Here is a 16814-nt window from a genome sequence, read left to right as displayed (position 1 = left end):
CAACATGCCCATTCTGCTGGGTTTTTTTAGGGGAGCAAACTTAACATTTCTCTCTTTTGAATGATAAGTTCAGATCCAAGAACATTACAAGTTGCATGGTTATAATTTGACATAGTTACATCTGTCTTCCTTTCAGTTGCTTGTGATTTGTAAGATGCTTTGTCTTTATATTTCAAATATTCTTCAAATAATTGCTGAAAGTTAAGTACTTCACAAGGGCAAGCTAAAGCTTCTGCTTAAATAATCAGTTGCTGGAGAACTATGAAGGAGAAGGAGTTTTCAGCTGGCAAGCACTGGCCCATTTGGCTAAGTGGCAAAATTCTGTGAGCTAGCATGCCTTTGGAGAACAGCCACTATGTATGTTATTGCACTCATAATTTTATGACTATTTTTGGTCTGTTTTTCTAAATTAACCAATATTTGATAATTATGTGTTGATTTCAAGCATTCTTCAGCTTATTTTATGTTATTTATTACTTTTTGGTACTTTGCTCTGTAATTGTGAAATAATTTTATAATCTCAAGTCTATGTGTTCCTTGCAGTATGTATTGCATCAGGGACAAAAGTGGCACTATTTAATAGACTTCGATCACAAACAGTTAGCACCAGATATTTGCACGTAGAAGGTGGTAATTTCCATGCCAGTTCACAACAGTGGGGAGCATTTTACATTCACCTCTGTAAGTAAATGCAAATCTGTGTGTTCTTTTTTCACTTTCTTTCCTTCATCCTCACAGAAAAAGTCCTGCATTTTTTCCTCCACATTAATTGCCATATGCAGACTTGTTTTGTTACTGAGTGTAACAGTATATTTGATGTAATAGTGTGATGTTAAATGTTTCTCGTATCAAGAAAAACAGTGATTAAAACAAGTAATTCTGAAAATTCTTGTTTCATGCAGTGGATGATGATGAATCAGAAGGAGAAGAATTCACAGTGAGAGATGGCTACATTCATTATGGGCAGACTGTCAAACTTGTATGCTCAGTTACTGGCATGGCACTCCCGAGACTGGTACAGTTTCATTTCTCCAATGCTGTAATTAATTTATAGATGGCAACTTAATGTAATTCTGCAGTTGGGTTTGACATTGTGTTGCCTTTGGGTAATACATGTTTTATCTGGAAAATGGCATTTATCTTAATTAAAGCATATTTTTGTATCTGCAGATTATTTCTGTAAACAAAGGACAACTTGTAAAATAAGATAGGGAATTTTTCAGAATTTAAGCCTCACAAAATAGGTTAATCTGTCTACTTTAAAAACAGTATGGTAGATTTCTCTGTTCCAAAATGCTTCATATATTGATACTGAATAGATGAGTAAAATATTTTCAACCAGGGGGACTCTTCCATGTATTGAGTTCAAACACAGCTTTAAAAATGTTTAATTGATTTGAATCTAGAAGCACTTCTGTGTACTCCTGAGGATGTATTCTACCAGTAGCAGCTTGCAAAAAGCATTTTTTTCATATTTATTTATACTATCTGTTTTAAATCTGAAACATGAGGCTTGCCTTTGGAATAGCCAGTCAAGGTTTGTGAACCAAAAAAGTAAGAATTACTTCTGGATGCACAGTACTGGGTTTTGTAAATAAAGTTAAGTATAATTATAGATTTTCCCCATTTTACGCACTTAATGCTGGTGGAATTTTATGTGATTAATTATCAGTAGTGCTTCATATGGGATCTTCTGTGAAATTGTGGTTTATCAGCTGATTATGAGTTTCATACAAGGCTCTGCTAACTCCAGTATAGGTAGAAGAAATCTTTAGAATGCAGTCAGGCTTTTGTTCCCCTTTCCAGACTAATTTTGCTAGGACTGTAACGCAAAATTCTCTCCCATTGCCAAACTTAGCTAAAAGAAACAGATAATAGCCTGCTCAGCGTAAATGGTACAAAATGAAAATTTTGTTTGATGTTAAAATCAGTTACACTGGTTACACTACAGATATGGTTCAAGCACAGGAAATTCAGTAAGAGGATGTCACTTTTTTTATGGCCTTCATGTTAATACTTTTTTATTGCTGAAAGGAGATGCCATCATTTCATTATTCCAGAAACAGATTAAAACAAATTAGGCTAAAGGTTCCTGGTTTTTTTGCCATGGGGAACATTTGTCATACTGCCTTACAGGACTGGTGGAAGGTGATGCAATTAAAAGGTAACTTGCAGATACTTTATAAGGAATGCAAAGAATTTAGAAGAAAAAAAGTTAACCTTTAAATTTACATTGCTAATAATACTCTTTATTATAATTGCATATTGCAGAGGATAGTTGGCTTTTTGACCGTCAATTTAGAAATATTCAGGCAGTTTGGCTGTTGCATCTAGTAGTGTTGCATAAAGCATTAAACTTATTTATAGGAGTAGAGTTAAAATTACAAGCTACAGATTTTCACTCTCTAAGAGAATAGCTTTTGATTTTTAGAAATAAATTGGTAAAGCAGATCTGAATTAAGTCAGATAAGTAGATATTTTTTCACTGCCAAATGTAAGGAACAATTGTTTTTTGCAGTTGTCAACTACTAATGAGTTGTTATGATTGTGGTTTCCAAAACTGGGCTTAAGGACATGTCAATACCTTTAGTAAATCCTTATTTTAATTATTTTCCTTCAGTAACCAGTTTGCCACAGAATGTTGTTGATCCTATCAGTGGTGAAAACTTCTGTAGAAGCATATTAATTACTAAGAATAGTAATTAATAATAATTGAAGATATCAGTTTTACACTAGCAAATGAAGCAAAAGTAGATTTTGCTGAAGCTTTAGTTTTTTTCCCCCACTCCTTCAGCAAAAATAGATAAAATATACATGCATGCAGCACATTGAAGTAGTACTAAGTATTGCTTCAATGTTGTGTTCTTGTTTCAAAAGCATTAAGAATTATGAGTCTAACATTGATATCAAAATGAGAAGCAAGGAAATGTTATTAAAAATGACTCTTCCTTTACTGACTGTATATATGTAATAAAGTAGAGAAATTGTTCTAAATATGTATGTACAATTTTCATTCACAGATAATTCGAAAAGTAGATAAACAAACAGCATTATTGGATGCAGATGATCCAGTATCACAGCTCCATAAGTGTGCATTTTACCTTAAAGACACTGAGAGAATGTATTTGTGCCTTTCCCAGGAGAGAATAATCCAGTTTCAAGTAAGTTGTTTAATATTATTTCAACAGATGAGAAGTGTAGTTGCGAAGTTTTCCAAAATATCGCCAAAGTATGTATGAATGCCATTTTTGCAGTAGCTTTTGAATGCAAGTGTAATATTTTGTTTTGAAAAGCGGGGATGGAAAGTAACAAATAGTTACCTGTGCCTTTCCAAATCGGTTTTTCTTTCCTCATAATCTTCTCCCATGTCTGTCTGGAAGATGAATTCTGGTTTCTCCAGTAAAGAAAAAGGAAACACATAGAAACTTTTACATTTGATCATGATACTGTGGCTTAACATGTTGACATACGCCAGTGGAGCTGCACCACTTATTTGTGCGTCCCTTTCTAGGTGACAACAAATAGGAAATTATGCAGTTGATAATAGTCTTGTGTCAGGATGAACTCAGCAGAGCTGCCATGTGTTGCTCTTGGCTAAGAGTGTAAACGTAGGCAGCTGTGGCAGTTGCCTACAGTAACTTGAAAAGCCGCAAAAATTTGTTTGTCTGTAAAGAATATAACTGTCTCAAATATTTTTTTCTCCAGCAGGTGGAGAAAAACATTGAGTTTTTGTCTCTTGTATGCTAGCATGCTTGTAGCACTTCCACATGCTAATTCTTACCAGACCAACAAGGACCCTGAGCTTGGGTCAGCTGGTCATAGCATGGTGCTGAAAACAACCAGGTAGTGGGTTCAATCCCTGAACATGCTGAGTCTTTACTTGAGTTGGACTTGATGACCCTTGTAGGTCACTTCCAACTCAAAATGTTCTGTGACTCCAAAGACTTTGACAAAGTTCAGGACTACCCAAGTATTGCAATTTTCTTTAAATATTTTGGAGGCAGTTCAAATAACAAAGGGTGTTGAGAGATAATGCTGTGCTACAGGAAGATCACCATGCTTGAGAAAGATTCAGGACTTGGAACAGCTGTACCTTCTTGGGTAAGAAAAGTAGAAGTAGGAAATTAGAAACTAAGGTTTAACATGTCCCTTAATTTAAGGGAAGGGACAGAAAGGCTTGGTAAAGAGTCAGTTCAATTCTGTCCTGAATTGGAACAGTTGAAAGAGACTATGAGAAACTTTGTTGCTATTTCAGTAAACATATGAATGACCTGTGGTTCAGAAGGGACTAGATCTATTGTTTCTACCCACAGCACACAGCAGAAATACGTATCTGTCAATGTATATTCTTAAAAAGGAGAATGGACTATCATTAAGAAGAGAAAGCTGTGAAAAGTGAACTACAATAACTCGGGATCAGCCTGCTATTTAATCATTCTTAGATTACTGTATGGAAAGTGCTGAATGAAGAAACAACTGCTGCTTCTCTGACAGCTGCCTTAGTTCAGCATCCTGGAATTGCCTGTGGGACCATCAGGATGTCCTACCACTGTTCAGTTTCAGCAGCACTCACGGAGCCCAGTCTGATAAGAGCTCTGAACTTTCTGCATGGGTAGAAGATAGATTCAGGACATTCCCTATCCTCATTTCTATTAGTGGAGTAACCTGCTGCTTATACTTTTTGAATAAAATCTGGTAACTTGCACATCAGATTATTACCATGCTTTGATAGGTGAAATGACAATGGAAGATAAATTCTTTCTGCCAGTATCAGGAGAGAAATCCTGTTTTATCTTGGTTTTTTATTTTGGAGCAGAAGACAAAGACCAGGGGAAACTGTGTGTATACTATTCCTGTAGTAGGAATCTAGACAAATTGTGGTCACTGTTGAAAGAAAAAAAAGAGCCCAAAAAATCCCCAAATAACCAAAACAACAATAGCAAAAATAACCCCCGAAATCCTGGAACTTTAGGATGACAAGTCTCTCTTGGGTGAATAGAAATAGCCCTATATAGAGACCATAGAGGCTTAAGGGAAAGAGACTGTAAAAAGTCTGCAGATGAGCATGAGCCTTGAAATTCGGTTGCTGAAGCACCAGACAGATGTCTGTTTCAAGACACGCATGTGTTCTGGGGCATGGAGAGAGGATATAAATCATGCCTTACTGGATCAGAGCATAGTCCATGTCTGTGTCTAGTCTACCAGAAGCAGTAGGAGTTGGTGCTTACAGGAAGCAGGTGGATCTGGTTGTGTTTCACAGTCCTGTGTGGTTGTACTCTGCCAGCATCCACACTTCCTGTACCAGGTGTTGTTAAATGCTGCATTCCTGACTCTTGTCTTTTAGTGTCCTTTTGTAGATGTGTACATTAGTTTACCTTAGAATGTGCAGATGTTCCTTTTCTTCAGTAAACTGTGGCAGAAAGTTCAAGGTTTCCTGTTCCCCATGTAGTAAATGTATGCTGTATTTGTTTTGAATAATGTAACAATTTGAGTAATTACTACTGCCAGTTTTGCAGTATTTAGCAGGCAACAGTTCTGCATTCACTTAGCCATCAATATCTTAATTTCTTCTCGCCTAATTGGAAAAGCACAGTCTTCTCCATTTCTTCTCATAAGTTCAGCACTCCTTGGTAATTTTAGTTGCCCTTTCTGTCCCTTCTCTTGTTTTTTCTCCATGACTTTTTTAGATAGGGAGACCATAACTGCACCCAGTATTACGGAATTAGGTGAAAAAAGGATTTACACTGACAAAACAGTACCAGATAGCTTGTTTTCAGCACTTTTTTCTGATGATGTCCGACATTGTGTCGTAACTCACTGCTACCACTGCACATCAAGGTGGTGGTTTCAGAAAACTGTCAGTGACAACCCTAAGATCCCAAGTTGTCACTTCTACCTCCAGTTGAAGCCAGACAGTACATGAGTGCTATCAGCATGATGTTAAGACATTTTTATCTTCCAGTGCCACCTGTTGAGAAAATTTAGTTAAAAAAGGAAAGTCTAGAAAGGGTGAGAAATGTCCATGGAGCCCTATTTGGAAGTGACAAGGAAGAATGCTTCTCTGGAAGAGGAATTAAAACCTTTTAAAGATTTCTTTAACAGACAGAGTAATGTGTTACTGAAGTGATTCTCAATGTAACATGATTTTGAGAACAAATTCTGTGGCATTTGCCTTCCACGTCATGGAATTGGGAAGTGTGAAAAAGTCAGTCAAGGATCTTTTACAGGGTTGTTAATTTTTTCATATCCATATTTTTGTTTGTCATGACTCAAAGTGGATCATTCCATGCCAACAAGAATTGCAATCAGCCTATAGGAAAGGTATCATGCTTCAAAATAGTGTACAACATTTCCTACAGAATAGCTCCTCTTTTGAAGTTGGGCTCGTAATTCAGAAGCTGCATATGTTTCTGGTGGAAGTTTCATTTGGACATCTTGTGTTTGGAAAGTATGTAGTTACTATCCATAACACACACTTCCCTTACCAGCTGTTTTCAGTGCTTTTCACATGATCATACCAGAATGAAGAGTCCACATGAAAATGCAGCTTTGTTTTTTAACATGTGATATGGACAGTTCATGCTAATTGAAGTTTATCTGCCATTTTGAAGAATGAAAGTTATATCCTTAAATGTATCCTTATATATCTTATATATAAATATTCAATATATCCTTAAAGCTTAATGGAGGGAAAGAGAATCTAGTTATTAGAATTTTTTGTCCCATTTTCTTCTGTGTTTAACCTATACACAATTTTCTTATGGATTGCTAGGTGGTGAAATTGCTGAGAGAGGCTTCTGTTGCCATAAAAAAAAGTCTATTTTCTTTGTATCTATCTATCTATGTATACTAATTTAGTAGTATTTAGAGGGAGACACTAGATGACCTTTGAGATCCCTTCCAATACAAGCCATTCTGTGATTCCAGTATTCTAATTTGTAAGGCTATCATTTCAGCTTCTCTCCTATGTCTTTGCATACTGAAATATAAGCTTGTGTTTTCCATCATTTTGTGGAAGGTGAAGAATTCTAAAAAGAAAAAAAATCTCCAGATAAAAATCATAACTAATGAAAAGTATTCCACTTCAGTCTGTAGCTATTGTAGACATTTTTGCCTTAAGAAAATATCTGTTTTAAAGCAGCTACTTCTAGTTGCTGTAGCTTTTTTGTTAATGCCTATTAAATAACATTAAAACTTTGAAAGTTGAACTAAAATAAAACTCAAACATAAGGTTGGAGAGGTGACACTGTTCTAGGTGAGAGTTATGGTGTTCTCAAAAATAATACTAGTTTTCTAGTAGTTTTTTGGAAATGTGAAGAAGGTTTCTCTAGGTAATTTTTTAATAGGAAAACATAAGGAAACATGTTTTTGATACTAAAGGCATTATTACTGGCTGAGTTGGTTTTTAGGTCTGTGACTTACAGACCTTCTTGACAGACATGTGCACAGAGCAGATTTTAAACTTTTCTTTCTCTCCTAAGGCCACTCCATGCCCAAAAGAACCAAATAAAGAAATGATTAACGATGGAGCTTCTTGGACAATCATTAGCACAGACAAAGCAGAATATACATTTTATGAGGGGATGGGTCCAGTCCATGCTCCAGTGACACCTGTGCCTGTTGTGGAAAGTCTTCAAGTAAGTTGGTAGTTTGTTTTGATAAACTGTTTTATGTGAGATTAACCTACTCGTTTAACCTTCATGGTACCCTTGTGAAATACTGTAGGAAAACAGTCTTAATAGCTTTATAAATAATAAAATTACTTTGTTGTAATAATTTTTCTTATTTACATTTCAGAATACATAAGCCTATCCAATATTGTTGTATACAATTAGAATTATTTTTTTTTCTGAAAGTACTATGGTAATGATATTCTTAGGACTTCTGTTTGATTGTTTAGAAATTGTTTTTGACTCTGGCCAATTATAGATCATAGGGACCTTACTTAAAAAAAAGAAACCCCAGCATTTGGCAGAGGAAGAACTTAAAGCTCCCCTAACACCTTCTCTGAAAGATTTTGTTCTCTGTTTTCAAAGACACGTTGACATCTATTTTAAGTGGCCACTATCAAAACTTGTAAATTCCTTCATAGTATCAAATTAATTGGCAGTATCTTCTAGATGTGTTACTTCTTTATACTTCAGTTGTGTAGATTGTGTTTTGGTTTTGTCCAACTGATAAAAACAACACTTTAAAAGTTCTTATCTGAGTGTGAAGGTTTTGTTTGTGACTTTTTTGGTTGGTGGAGTTTTTTGTTTGTTGGGGTTTCCCATTTGTTAGATTTTTTCTGAGAGGAAAGTGTTTATTCTTAATAATACATATTTGGGGGGGATTGTCTTCTTTTTCTATTTACTCTGTTTCCAGTTGAATGGTGGTGGGGATGTAGCAATGTTGGAACTTACAGGACAGAACTTCACTCCAAATTTACGTGTCTGGTTTGGGGATGTGGAAGCTGAAACTATGTACAGGTACTATATTTTCTATTACATTTGTGGTGTTTATGTTCTATGGATGCTTTGAAGACAGTATACTTGTGTACACTTTTCTGCGCTGCAGAAAGGGTCTGGGATTGCTGGTTGCCAGGGTGAGTTAGCCATGAGCCCTGGCAGCAGGGAGACCAGACTGCATCCAGCTGGTCAAAGGATGTGTCTACCCCACTGCAGTCAGCACTGGTGCAGCCTCACCACAAGCAGTGCGTGCTCTTCCGGGCTCTGCAGTTTAAGAAGGATGTTCAGGTACCTGAACATGGAGAGAGAAGGGCAGCAAAGGTGGTGAAGGGCTGGAAAGCACTAGGAGCTGCAACTGAGGACTTTGGGCTTGGTTTAGAGAAAAGGAGGCTGAGAGGTGACCTCATTGCTCTCTGCAGCTTCCTGAGTAGGGGAAGTAGAGAGGGAGGTTTTGGGCTCTGCATCCTACTGTCATGTGCCAGGACACATGGGAATGGTTCAAAGCTGTGCCAGGGAAGATTTAGACTGGACATTGGGCAACATTTCTTTACTGAGAAAGTGGTCTGATACTAGAACAGACTTCCTAGAAAGGTGGTTGATGCCCCAAGCCTCTCTGTGTTTAACCAAATAAAGGGCATTGCACTTCAATAATATGATTGCAGTTTTGGTCAGCCCTGAAGTGGTCGGTGTGTGCAGTAGTTGAATGTTCTAGGTCCCTTCCAACAGAACTGTTCTTTTCTATTGAATTCTTTCAGCTTAAGTGCATTGTATTCAGTTGACTCTCCTGTTTTTCAGATGTGCAGAGAGCATGCTTTGTGTGGTTCCAGACATTTCTGCATTTCGAGAGGGTTGGAGGTGGGTCCGACAGCCAGTCCAGGTTCCAGTAACTTTGGTCCGTAACGATGGCATAATTTACTCCACCAGCCTTACCTTCACATACACACCGGAACCAGGGCCACGGCCACACTGCAGTGCTGCTGGAGCAATCCTCAGAGCCAACTCAAGCCTCATGGCTTCCAATGAAACAAACACAAACAGTGAGGGAAGTTACACAAGCGTCAGCACAAACCCCACCAATGTCACATCATCTACGGCAACTGTAGTTTCCTAACTACTGTTGTTTGTTTGGACTTTAATTGACTTTTCGTGCTACATTCAAGAGAACTGAACAATTTTTGTGGTTTCATGGGAAAACACTTTTTCATTTTAGGTGATATGATTTGAACCTTGTTACCTGCAAGTGCTGATCTTAAAAACAGAAGCCACAATAAAAAAAGAAAAAACCAACATCCGAAACATAAGAACTTTATTGAAAATCTATTTTTCAGCTGTTTTTTTTAGTGGGCAAGAAACAAAAATGTGGCTGGGATACATGTTGAGCAAACTAGAAAACATGAACACAACATAGTTTTTATGGACCAAGGAACTTGTATAAGCTTTAGTATAAAAGGTACATTTTCACCATACCTTTTTTGTATCACAACATATAGTACACTTTTGTTACCAAATAGTTTATATTTTTTTTTTCCTCTGAGCTTTTGCTCTGAAGTATATTCAGGTTCCAAGCCTGACCATGCTTGTATAATCTAATTACCATACTCTTCCAGTTTTAAAAAAAAATATATATTTTTGGTCTGTGGCTGGAACTGTTCCTTTTTTTAAACTGAAGTCTTGTGACTTTTTATGAACTGAAATTGTTTTTATTTCAGCAAGTAGAACCTTGTAAAGGCCAGCATATTTTTTTTAAGATTATATGAAGTCTGTGCAAAAGCTTTAAAAAAATGCCTCTGCCTTGCCTGCAATACATGCAATGTATGTTAACTTTAGTGCTCTGTTTTCAGTCATTGTTAATAGTTATTTCTGTTTTTCTTTTTTAAATATGTATTTATAGTGATAATTCATGAGGTTCTAACATTACATGAGTTTTTTTTCCTAAAAGTGGCATCTCAAGCAGTCATATTAATGATTGTTCATGTCACAGGCATATGTTGGTGTTTTTGAAGGGTTGTTACTGGGTTACTCCCTCTCTTCCTTGCTCAGTCATATTACATCTGAAAATGTTTCAGGATCTGTTCAGGTTTTTCTAATCTTGTACATAATTTGTATTAAGTGTAAGTTAAATGTTTTATTTCAAAAGTGGAATGTTCCCAATAACTTCATTTGGCAGCATGTCTTCTGTCTTGTTGGCATGTAACTAAAGTACCATGAGAAGTATGTGCTACAAATGGGATTGGTAGGTGATGCCCTTCATCACTTAAGAATCACAACAAGCATGTTTTTCTTCATACTGTTCAGTAAATTAGGCCAGACTTTTGTGTAACACTTGTATTGAGAACGTGCTTTCATTGTGAAGTGATCATACAATAATAATTAGAAGTAAATCTTACTACTTAGAAATGGGCAAATAGAAAATCATAAAAGCACTATGAAGATGTCAACTCCTCCCATCCTTGTTTCCTGTGGGTTTCCCTTTCCCTGCCAACAGCTTGTGCAACATTCAAGTCTTCTCTCCAGCATAAATTCAAGGCTCATTTGCACTTTGACTTTGTTGGTTGTTGCATTTGTTTTTCATTTTGACTTTAACATGTTTTGTCCCTCCTTGTAGACCTGCCTGCTTCGTTTGTATTTGAAAGTATACCCCAGTAGTTCATTTGTAGTCACAGAGCTAGGCATAGACTTGTAGGACAAGTTCTGACAGTGTGATCTTCCTCTTTAAAAGCCAAAATTTCATGGTGTGTTCAGCCTTTCCTATACCCTGAAACAAAAATTACAACTGCTGTGTAAATGTGAACCTGTGGTTTCCTACAGTGCATTGCTTACAAGCTTACCTGTTGATCATTTTCATAGGGTTTTTATTTCTGACCACTTATTCCAGTTTCAACACCCACCACCATTTTGAGGCATCGACTCTGCACCATATTCGTGTACTCTGACGCTCCATTCTACTTGTTTGCTTTAGTGCTCCTTTGTATGTGTGAAAACAATGTGTTTAAAGGAAGAAATTGGTTATAAAGTATATTTAGCAAATAGTAAAATCAGTGCCACTATCCTCCTGAAATGTGCTTGTATTCTACCACAGGCCTTCATACTTGTTATTCTATACTACGAAACATGTTCCCGGTAGTCGCGATGCTGGTTCCTAGCACTAGTGAATGCTGCCTCACCTCATCTCCATTTCAGTGACCAAGGGCAGGATTCATTGTGGCCTTATCTCTGTTTTAAACTGTTTACTGGCATTTACTTGCAAATCTGTTTACCTTTGTATGTGCTGTAACATTTTGGGTTTTTGTGTTGTGGCAGGAATCGTTTCACAGTGTTTTTGTTAGAAGAACATAAATATCTTACAGTACAACTTAGTTCAAGAGCCACAGATTTTCATTACTAATTAGACTGAGAATTAAATAAACAAGATACATATATCAGATTGAGAGTATTCAAGAAACCATGATAGACACAGAGCAGGCAAACCATAACAAGCCTTTTAACCTTCAAAGACTATTTAAAATAGCTTTTCAGAACTTGACACGTGCTTTTATACTCATTATTTTAAATTTTTTACATATAAATGCAATACTTTTTATATTCAGTTTCTTTACATGTGGTAATTTTGCCCAATAAATATAATATCCCTTAACTTGTAAAGATTTAGCCTAATGTCTGCTGTTCTACACACTACAGCCAAGTGGGTGAAAAAAGAACCTATTCTGCTTACAAGACCATTTTAAACCACATTTTTTTCATTTGGCTTGTGGACCTCTTGTTGCCAGTAGTTATTCTATAGTACAGAAATGGTCTTCCAGGTCCTTACTGTTGTTAGTACGTCCAGTTGTTCAGATATATTATCTTCCTGAACTTCTTTTCTGTGGCTTGATATTGTTACATATATTGGCCTTGTGAGCTGTTAACAATTTTCATTATATTAACAATATCTCAAGATTTTGATAAAACTACTTATAGAGTGTTTCAGTATGAAACTCTTATAACTGTTCAAGTCTAGATGTTAAGTCTGCTGTTAATTCTGTATACATAGAAATTGAGTCTGTGTTCAGAATGTTGTTATAGTTCCAACTATAGGAAGAAGAAGCAAAGTGAGTGCTCTAATTTAGCTATGCCTTTTCTTGTTTTCTGTTGTTTGGAACAGCGTTTCAGAATTCAACACTAGCATAGTCTTTAATAATCTGCTGCTGATGTTTTTTCCTAATTATTTGCCCTGAGGGCATCCCACAACTGTGTTAGTAATGGTATTCTGTACTTGTTTTGATTGCACAGACTTACAAAATCAGAATGGTTACCTGAAAAGACATTAACTCAAGACATAAATTGATTAATTCCCCATATAGAAAATATTGATGCCTAGTGAATCAAGTTATCGATTGGAAGTAAGCTACCCACTTGTGGATTACATGACTTCATAGAGATGTCCATCTTCATAGAGATGTCCATCTTGAAACTAAGATGCTCTTCAATTATTAACCATTTTATTTACTTACTTTCAAAAGCAGCTGTGTTTAAGAGTACTGAACAAATGTGTATACTTTCCTGTGCCAGACTTTTGACTTTGATTTCAAGCACTGTACTGTGGGATTGAGTGGCAGCTTTGTTAGAAAAAGAAGTATATTAGGGTTTCTACTTAACCCTTTTAGGACTGAACAATTTCTTCCCTTCAGAAGCTGTAAAATAAATGAGCAGTTCTAACTTCATAAACATTCTGTCTGTGTTCAGCACTGCATTTGCCCCATCTGGAGGTGCTATGCTAATGTCATTTTTTAAAATCCTGTAGCATGTGTATACATTCAGTCTTAAAAGGGTTATTTTTACAAACTGTGCACCTGTAAAGTTTCTTAGCAATAAAGGTAGAAAAACGAGCAAGTTTTTACCATAATTTTGTAGAATTAATTGCTCAGTTCCATATTTCATCAAGAAAACCCCTGCAATATGGGCAGTTTTGAGGATTAAATAAAAGTGAAATGTAAACCACATTAAAGTGTTCTTGTCAAGTGTACTCTGTGTGTGTATGTGCATAAACTATCGGGTTTCATTTTTTTTCTACAAGGCTAAAGATAAAATGCCATGATACTGTTGCTGTGACAAACAAAATTGAGCATCTGTATGATGATACAAAAGTACTTATGGTTTGAACAGGTGTTGAAACTTGTCACATTTGTTGGTTTTTTCCCAATGTTGACCAAGGAATATGGGTTTGTTTTTTGTTTGTTTTGTTTGTTTTGGTTTTTTTCCCCCTAAATGAACAGTGAGGTCCACTATGGAACCAGAACACAAGAGAAGACCAACCCTGGGAGTGAAAAGTCATCAGTACTTGTGAGGCTGTGCGCACTGGACTCCACTTAAATGGGATATGGAAATATAAATCGGTTTCATTTTTGCTTGTATTATTGCTGAAGTTAGATAAGAAACTGTTTTTTAATAATGTGTAAAAAAAAGTTTCACTTTTTTATATAATTTATTAAATAAGAAAAAATGAACTGTGTTTAATTGTTTAACTTTAGCAGCTTCATTTTTGCAACTAGTGCACCTGACTCCTTTTAATCTTATTCTTAGTTGCAGAATGTCTGACATTTCATTCAGTTGGTTGATAACTAGAGCCAGAAATTCAGCAAATTAGCTTATTTCTTGTTTTGACGAACAGTAGGACTGTAAGGAACAGCTAGAAATCATACACTCTCAGTTTGCAAGCACAAGTGACACAGTCACTTCAAAAAAGTTTTTGAGATGGGAAGTGGAGTTGACAGGGAGAGAATATAGAATAGCAGAAGCCTGCTAGTACTAACTAGTGTTGTATTAAACTGAAGAATTACAAGTTTACCTGTGAGACTGTGAGGGGCTAAAAGTGGTTCTTAAGGAGGAGAGGCAAGAACAACAGAAACATCAACCAAAAAAATCACTGGCTTTAAAGAAGGATTGCAGGTGTTTTAATTGAAACATCTGCAAGGTATTTGCCACTAAAACACATAAAATAGTTGCAGAGCTTCTGTTATTTGAAACAGGGACAGTATGGACATTATGTTTTGAAATTATTTCCAAGACCCTTCAGTCATTTTCTGAAATGATAGGTTGATTCTTCTGGAACAGAGTAGAAATTAGATCTGAGGTTTTTGCAAAGAGAGTGATCACTTCCTAAACTTTAATGTTGGTGTCATTGGAAGAAACTTCATGGGATGGTGCTGAAGAACTACAGATTGAAAAGAATCTCTTCAGCTAAGGCTTGGCAATTAGCTATAATGGTAGTCTCAATTATAAATCCTAGTAGGATCCAGAGAAGATTAAAAGGACAGTGGTGGGAAATAACTGGGCTGGAGGAAAGGATTCATTCAGTGTTTACATATAATACATACAATTTCAGAACATTCAGAGTCAAGTAGTTGGCCTTTCACAGTGCCTTGTTTAGATTGGAGTTGCATGCTCCTGAGCAGGGTAGAAAGAACTGAGTGCTCAGTGTCTCTGTAAAGGATATTTATTTGTGATATACAGTAGCACAAGCTTAGTGTTAGACCAAAAGCATGAGGAGTTATAGCCGATATTACTTAAAGATGCTTCTGTATTGAAGGTAGACTTTAATGATGTATTCTAAAGTGAGAAAAGTTGAGAAAGTCTTTATTCTTTGTAGAAGCAAACTTGGAAGTTAAGTGCTTCTCTGAGAAAGATGTGATAAAATCTTTTGAATTTGACATCTTTCAGGTTGTGCATCTCCTTTGAGTATGGAAAGGGATGGTTAAAAGTTGAATGTTGTCTGTTCTGTGTGCTATTGCCTTTGTATTCTAGTCTCAGTTCCCTTATTTTTTGTGTGTATTCTCCCAGATCCTTAATCGTGTTTGTTTTTCTCAAAATGTGTACATTTTGCTGCATAATTTAGGAGCGGAGTTGGTTTTAAGTAAAGTAAACTCCAACTTTTGAGAATACACACTGCCATCTCTTGGTGAAGTTTCTACTGCTGCACTGTGGGGTGGGGACAAAGAAATGCTAGTTTATTGTATTTAAGGCTGGTTGTAGATACATGGAGTAGAAGGTTCTACAGAACTGGCCGTTAAGATCTACAGGTTTTTAGTTGAGGAGGGCACAATTTAGAATCATGTAAAGTTGTCAATCCTTTGAATTTAGAAACCCTTTGCTTTTTATTTATCTTTTAATTGTATTTTCTGTTGTGTTGCCCCCTCATCTATGTTCATTTAAAACTTCAGTCTCCTCCATTCTTCTATTTGCTGATTTGTTCACAAAAAAACCCCTCCCACTCTTGGGGGGAAAAACCCCAAAACACTCCCACTTTTGGGGAAAAGTTTTCCATCTCTGAATCCCTATGGGTGCATTCACAGGCTGGTTGGGGCCTTGTGCTGTTGGAGCTACTTCTGTGCCCTGCCTCCATCTCATATTTCTGCTTTAGCTTCTGAGTGACTTGACTTTTAAGCCTTTGGCATTTACAATTAGTAGCAACTGCATTCACCTGTTCATTGCTATACTAGTACATCACAACATTTAAATACATTGCCATCTATTGACCATCCTTTAGAGAAGGAAGGATTTTGGTACAGGAGCTGCAGCCTTGCAGACCATACTATCAGAATCCTTCCAAGAGCATAATAGTTGTGTTTGGAGAATAACTTCAACAATTATACAAAAGATAGAAGCACAGATCTATGCATACTATGTTTTCTGTCTTGAAATTGTCTGTTCTAATAGCCAGCTGCTGGTTACAAACATAAACTTAGTTCTTAAAATCTCCAGGTGAATTTAGGGGACTTTTTTTTGTTGTTAATAAGACAGTTTGTTCTAGTGTTTCTTCTTGATTTTGATAATTCTAATAAAATTATACATGATCTGTTTAAAATCCAGCCAAGGTATCTGCTGTGAAATGGGATGAGATCCATGGTGGTGGTGTCATTACACATGTAAAATATGACAGCAGTGCCTTCCAACTTCATGGGTCTCTGTCCAAGTAACTGCGTGATACTTCTGTATGTGCAGCGTAGCTGCAGAGTTTACTTCAGAGGTAACTATCAATACTACTTTATCTGCATAAGCATGTCTTGAGCAGCACCATGTGGATATACATACATGCATACAAAAAAAACCCTAGACACAAATGTTTGGTTTGTGTCTAGTTAGCCTTATTTTACTTCATTGCTGTTTGTTCTCTGTTAGGTGTGCTTCAAATTCCGTTTTAGTTCTTTCACTGCCAAGTTTTTCTTTGTGGAAATTAAGAAAGGCAGTGGAGGATTTACAGTGATTGAATTTGCTGCCTTAAAAATATAATTGGGAATTCTCCAAAAATGTGAGAGACTTCGATTTTAACATGGAAGAAATCATTAGGTTAGGAAGTAGCATATCTGATTTTTAGTCCGCATCTGAGTTATA

The 16814-nt window shown here is 36.3% G+C and overlaps 1 protein-coding gene across 4 annotated transcripts in view; it reads left to right on the top strand.

The window, feature by feature from the left end:
- Window positions 1-13935, top strand: part of RBPJ (recombination signal binding protein for immunoglobulin kappa J region) — a 59895-nt gene extending 45960 nt beyond the window's left edge. For all 4 annotated transcript variants that reach the window (XM_033060641.2, XM_033060639.2, XM_033060642.2 and 1 more), the window contains exons 6-11: window positions 544-681; window positions 903-1015; window positions 3021-3161; window positions 7482-7637; window positions 8365-8468; window positions 9243-13935. In XM_033060641.2, the coding sequence (XP_032916532.1) occupies window positions 544-681; window positions 903-1015; window positions 3021-3161; window positions 7482-7637; window positions 8365-8468; window positions 9243-9558 (968 nt within the window). In that variant the 3' untranslated portion in view covers window positions 9559-13935. The remainder of the gene's footprint in view (window positions 1-543; window positions 682-902; window positions 1016-3020; window positions 3162-7481; window positions 7638-8364; window positions 8469-9242) is intronic.
- Window positions 13936-16814: the final 2879 nt, after the last annotated feature.

This window comes from Catharus ustulatus, chromosome 5 (genome assembly GCF_009819885.2).
Source record: "Catharus ustulatus isolate bCatUst1 chromosome 5, bCatUst1.pri.v2, whole genome shotgun sequence".
NCBI classification, from domain to species: domain Eukaryota; kingdom Metazoa; phylum Chordata; class Aves; order Passeriformes; family Turdidae; genus Catharus; species Catharus ustulatus.
Note: the sequence above shows the minus strand (reverse complement) of the source record. Positions and strands in the feature narration are given on the sequence as shown.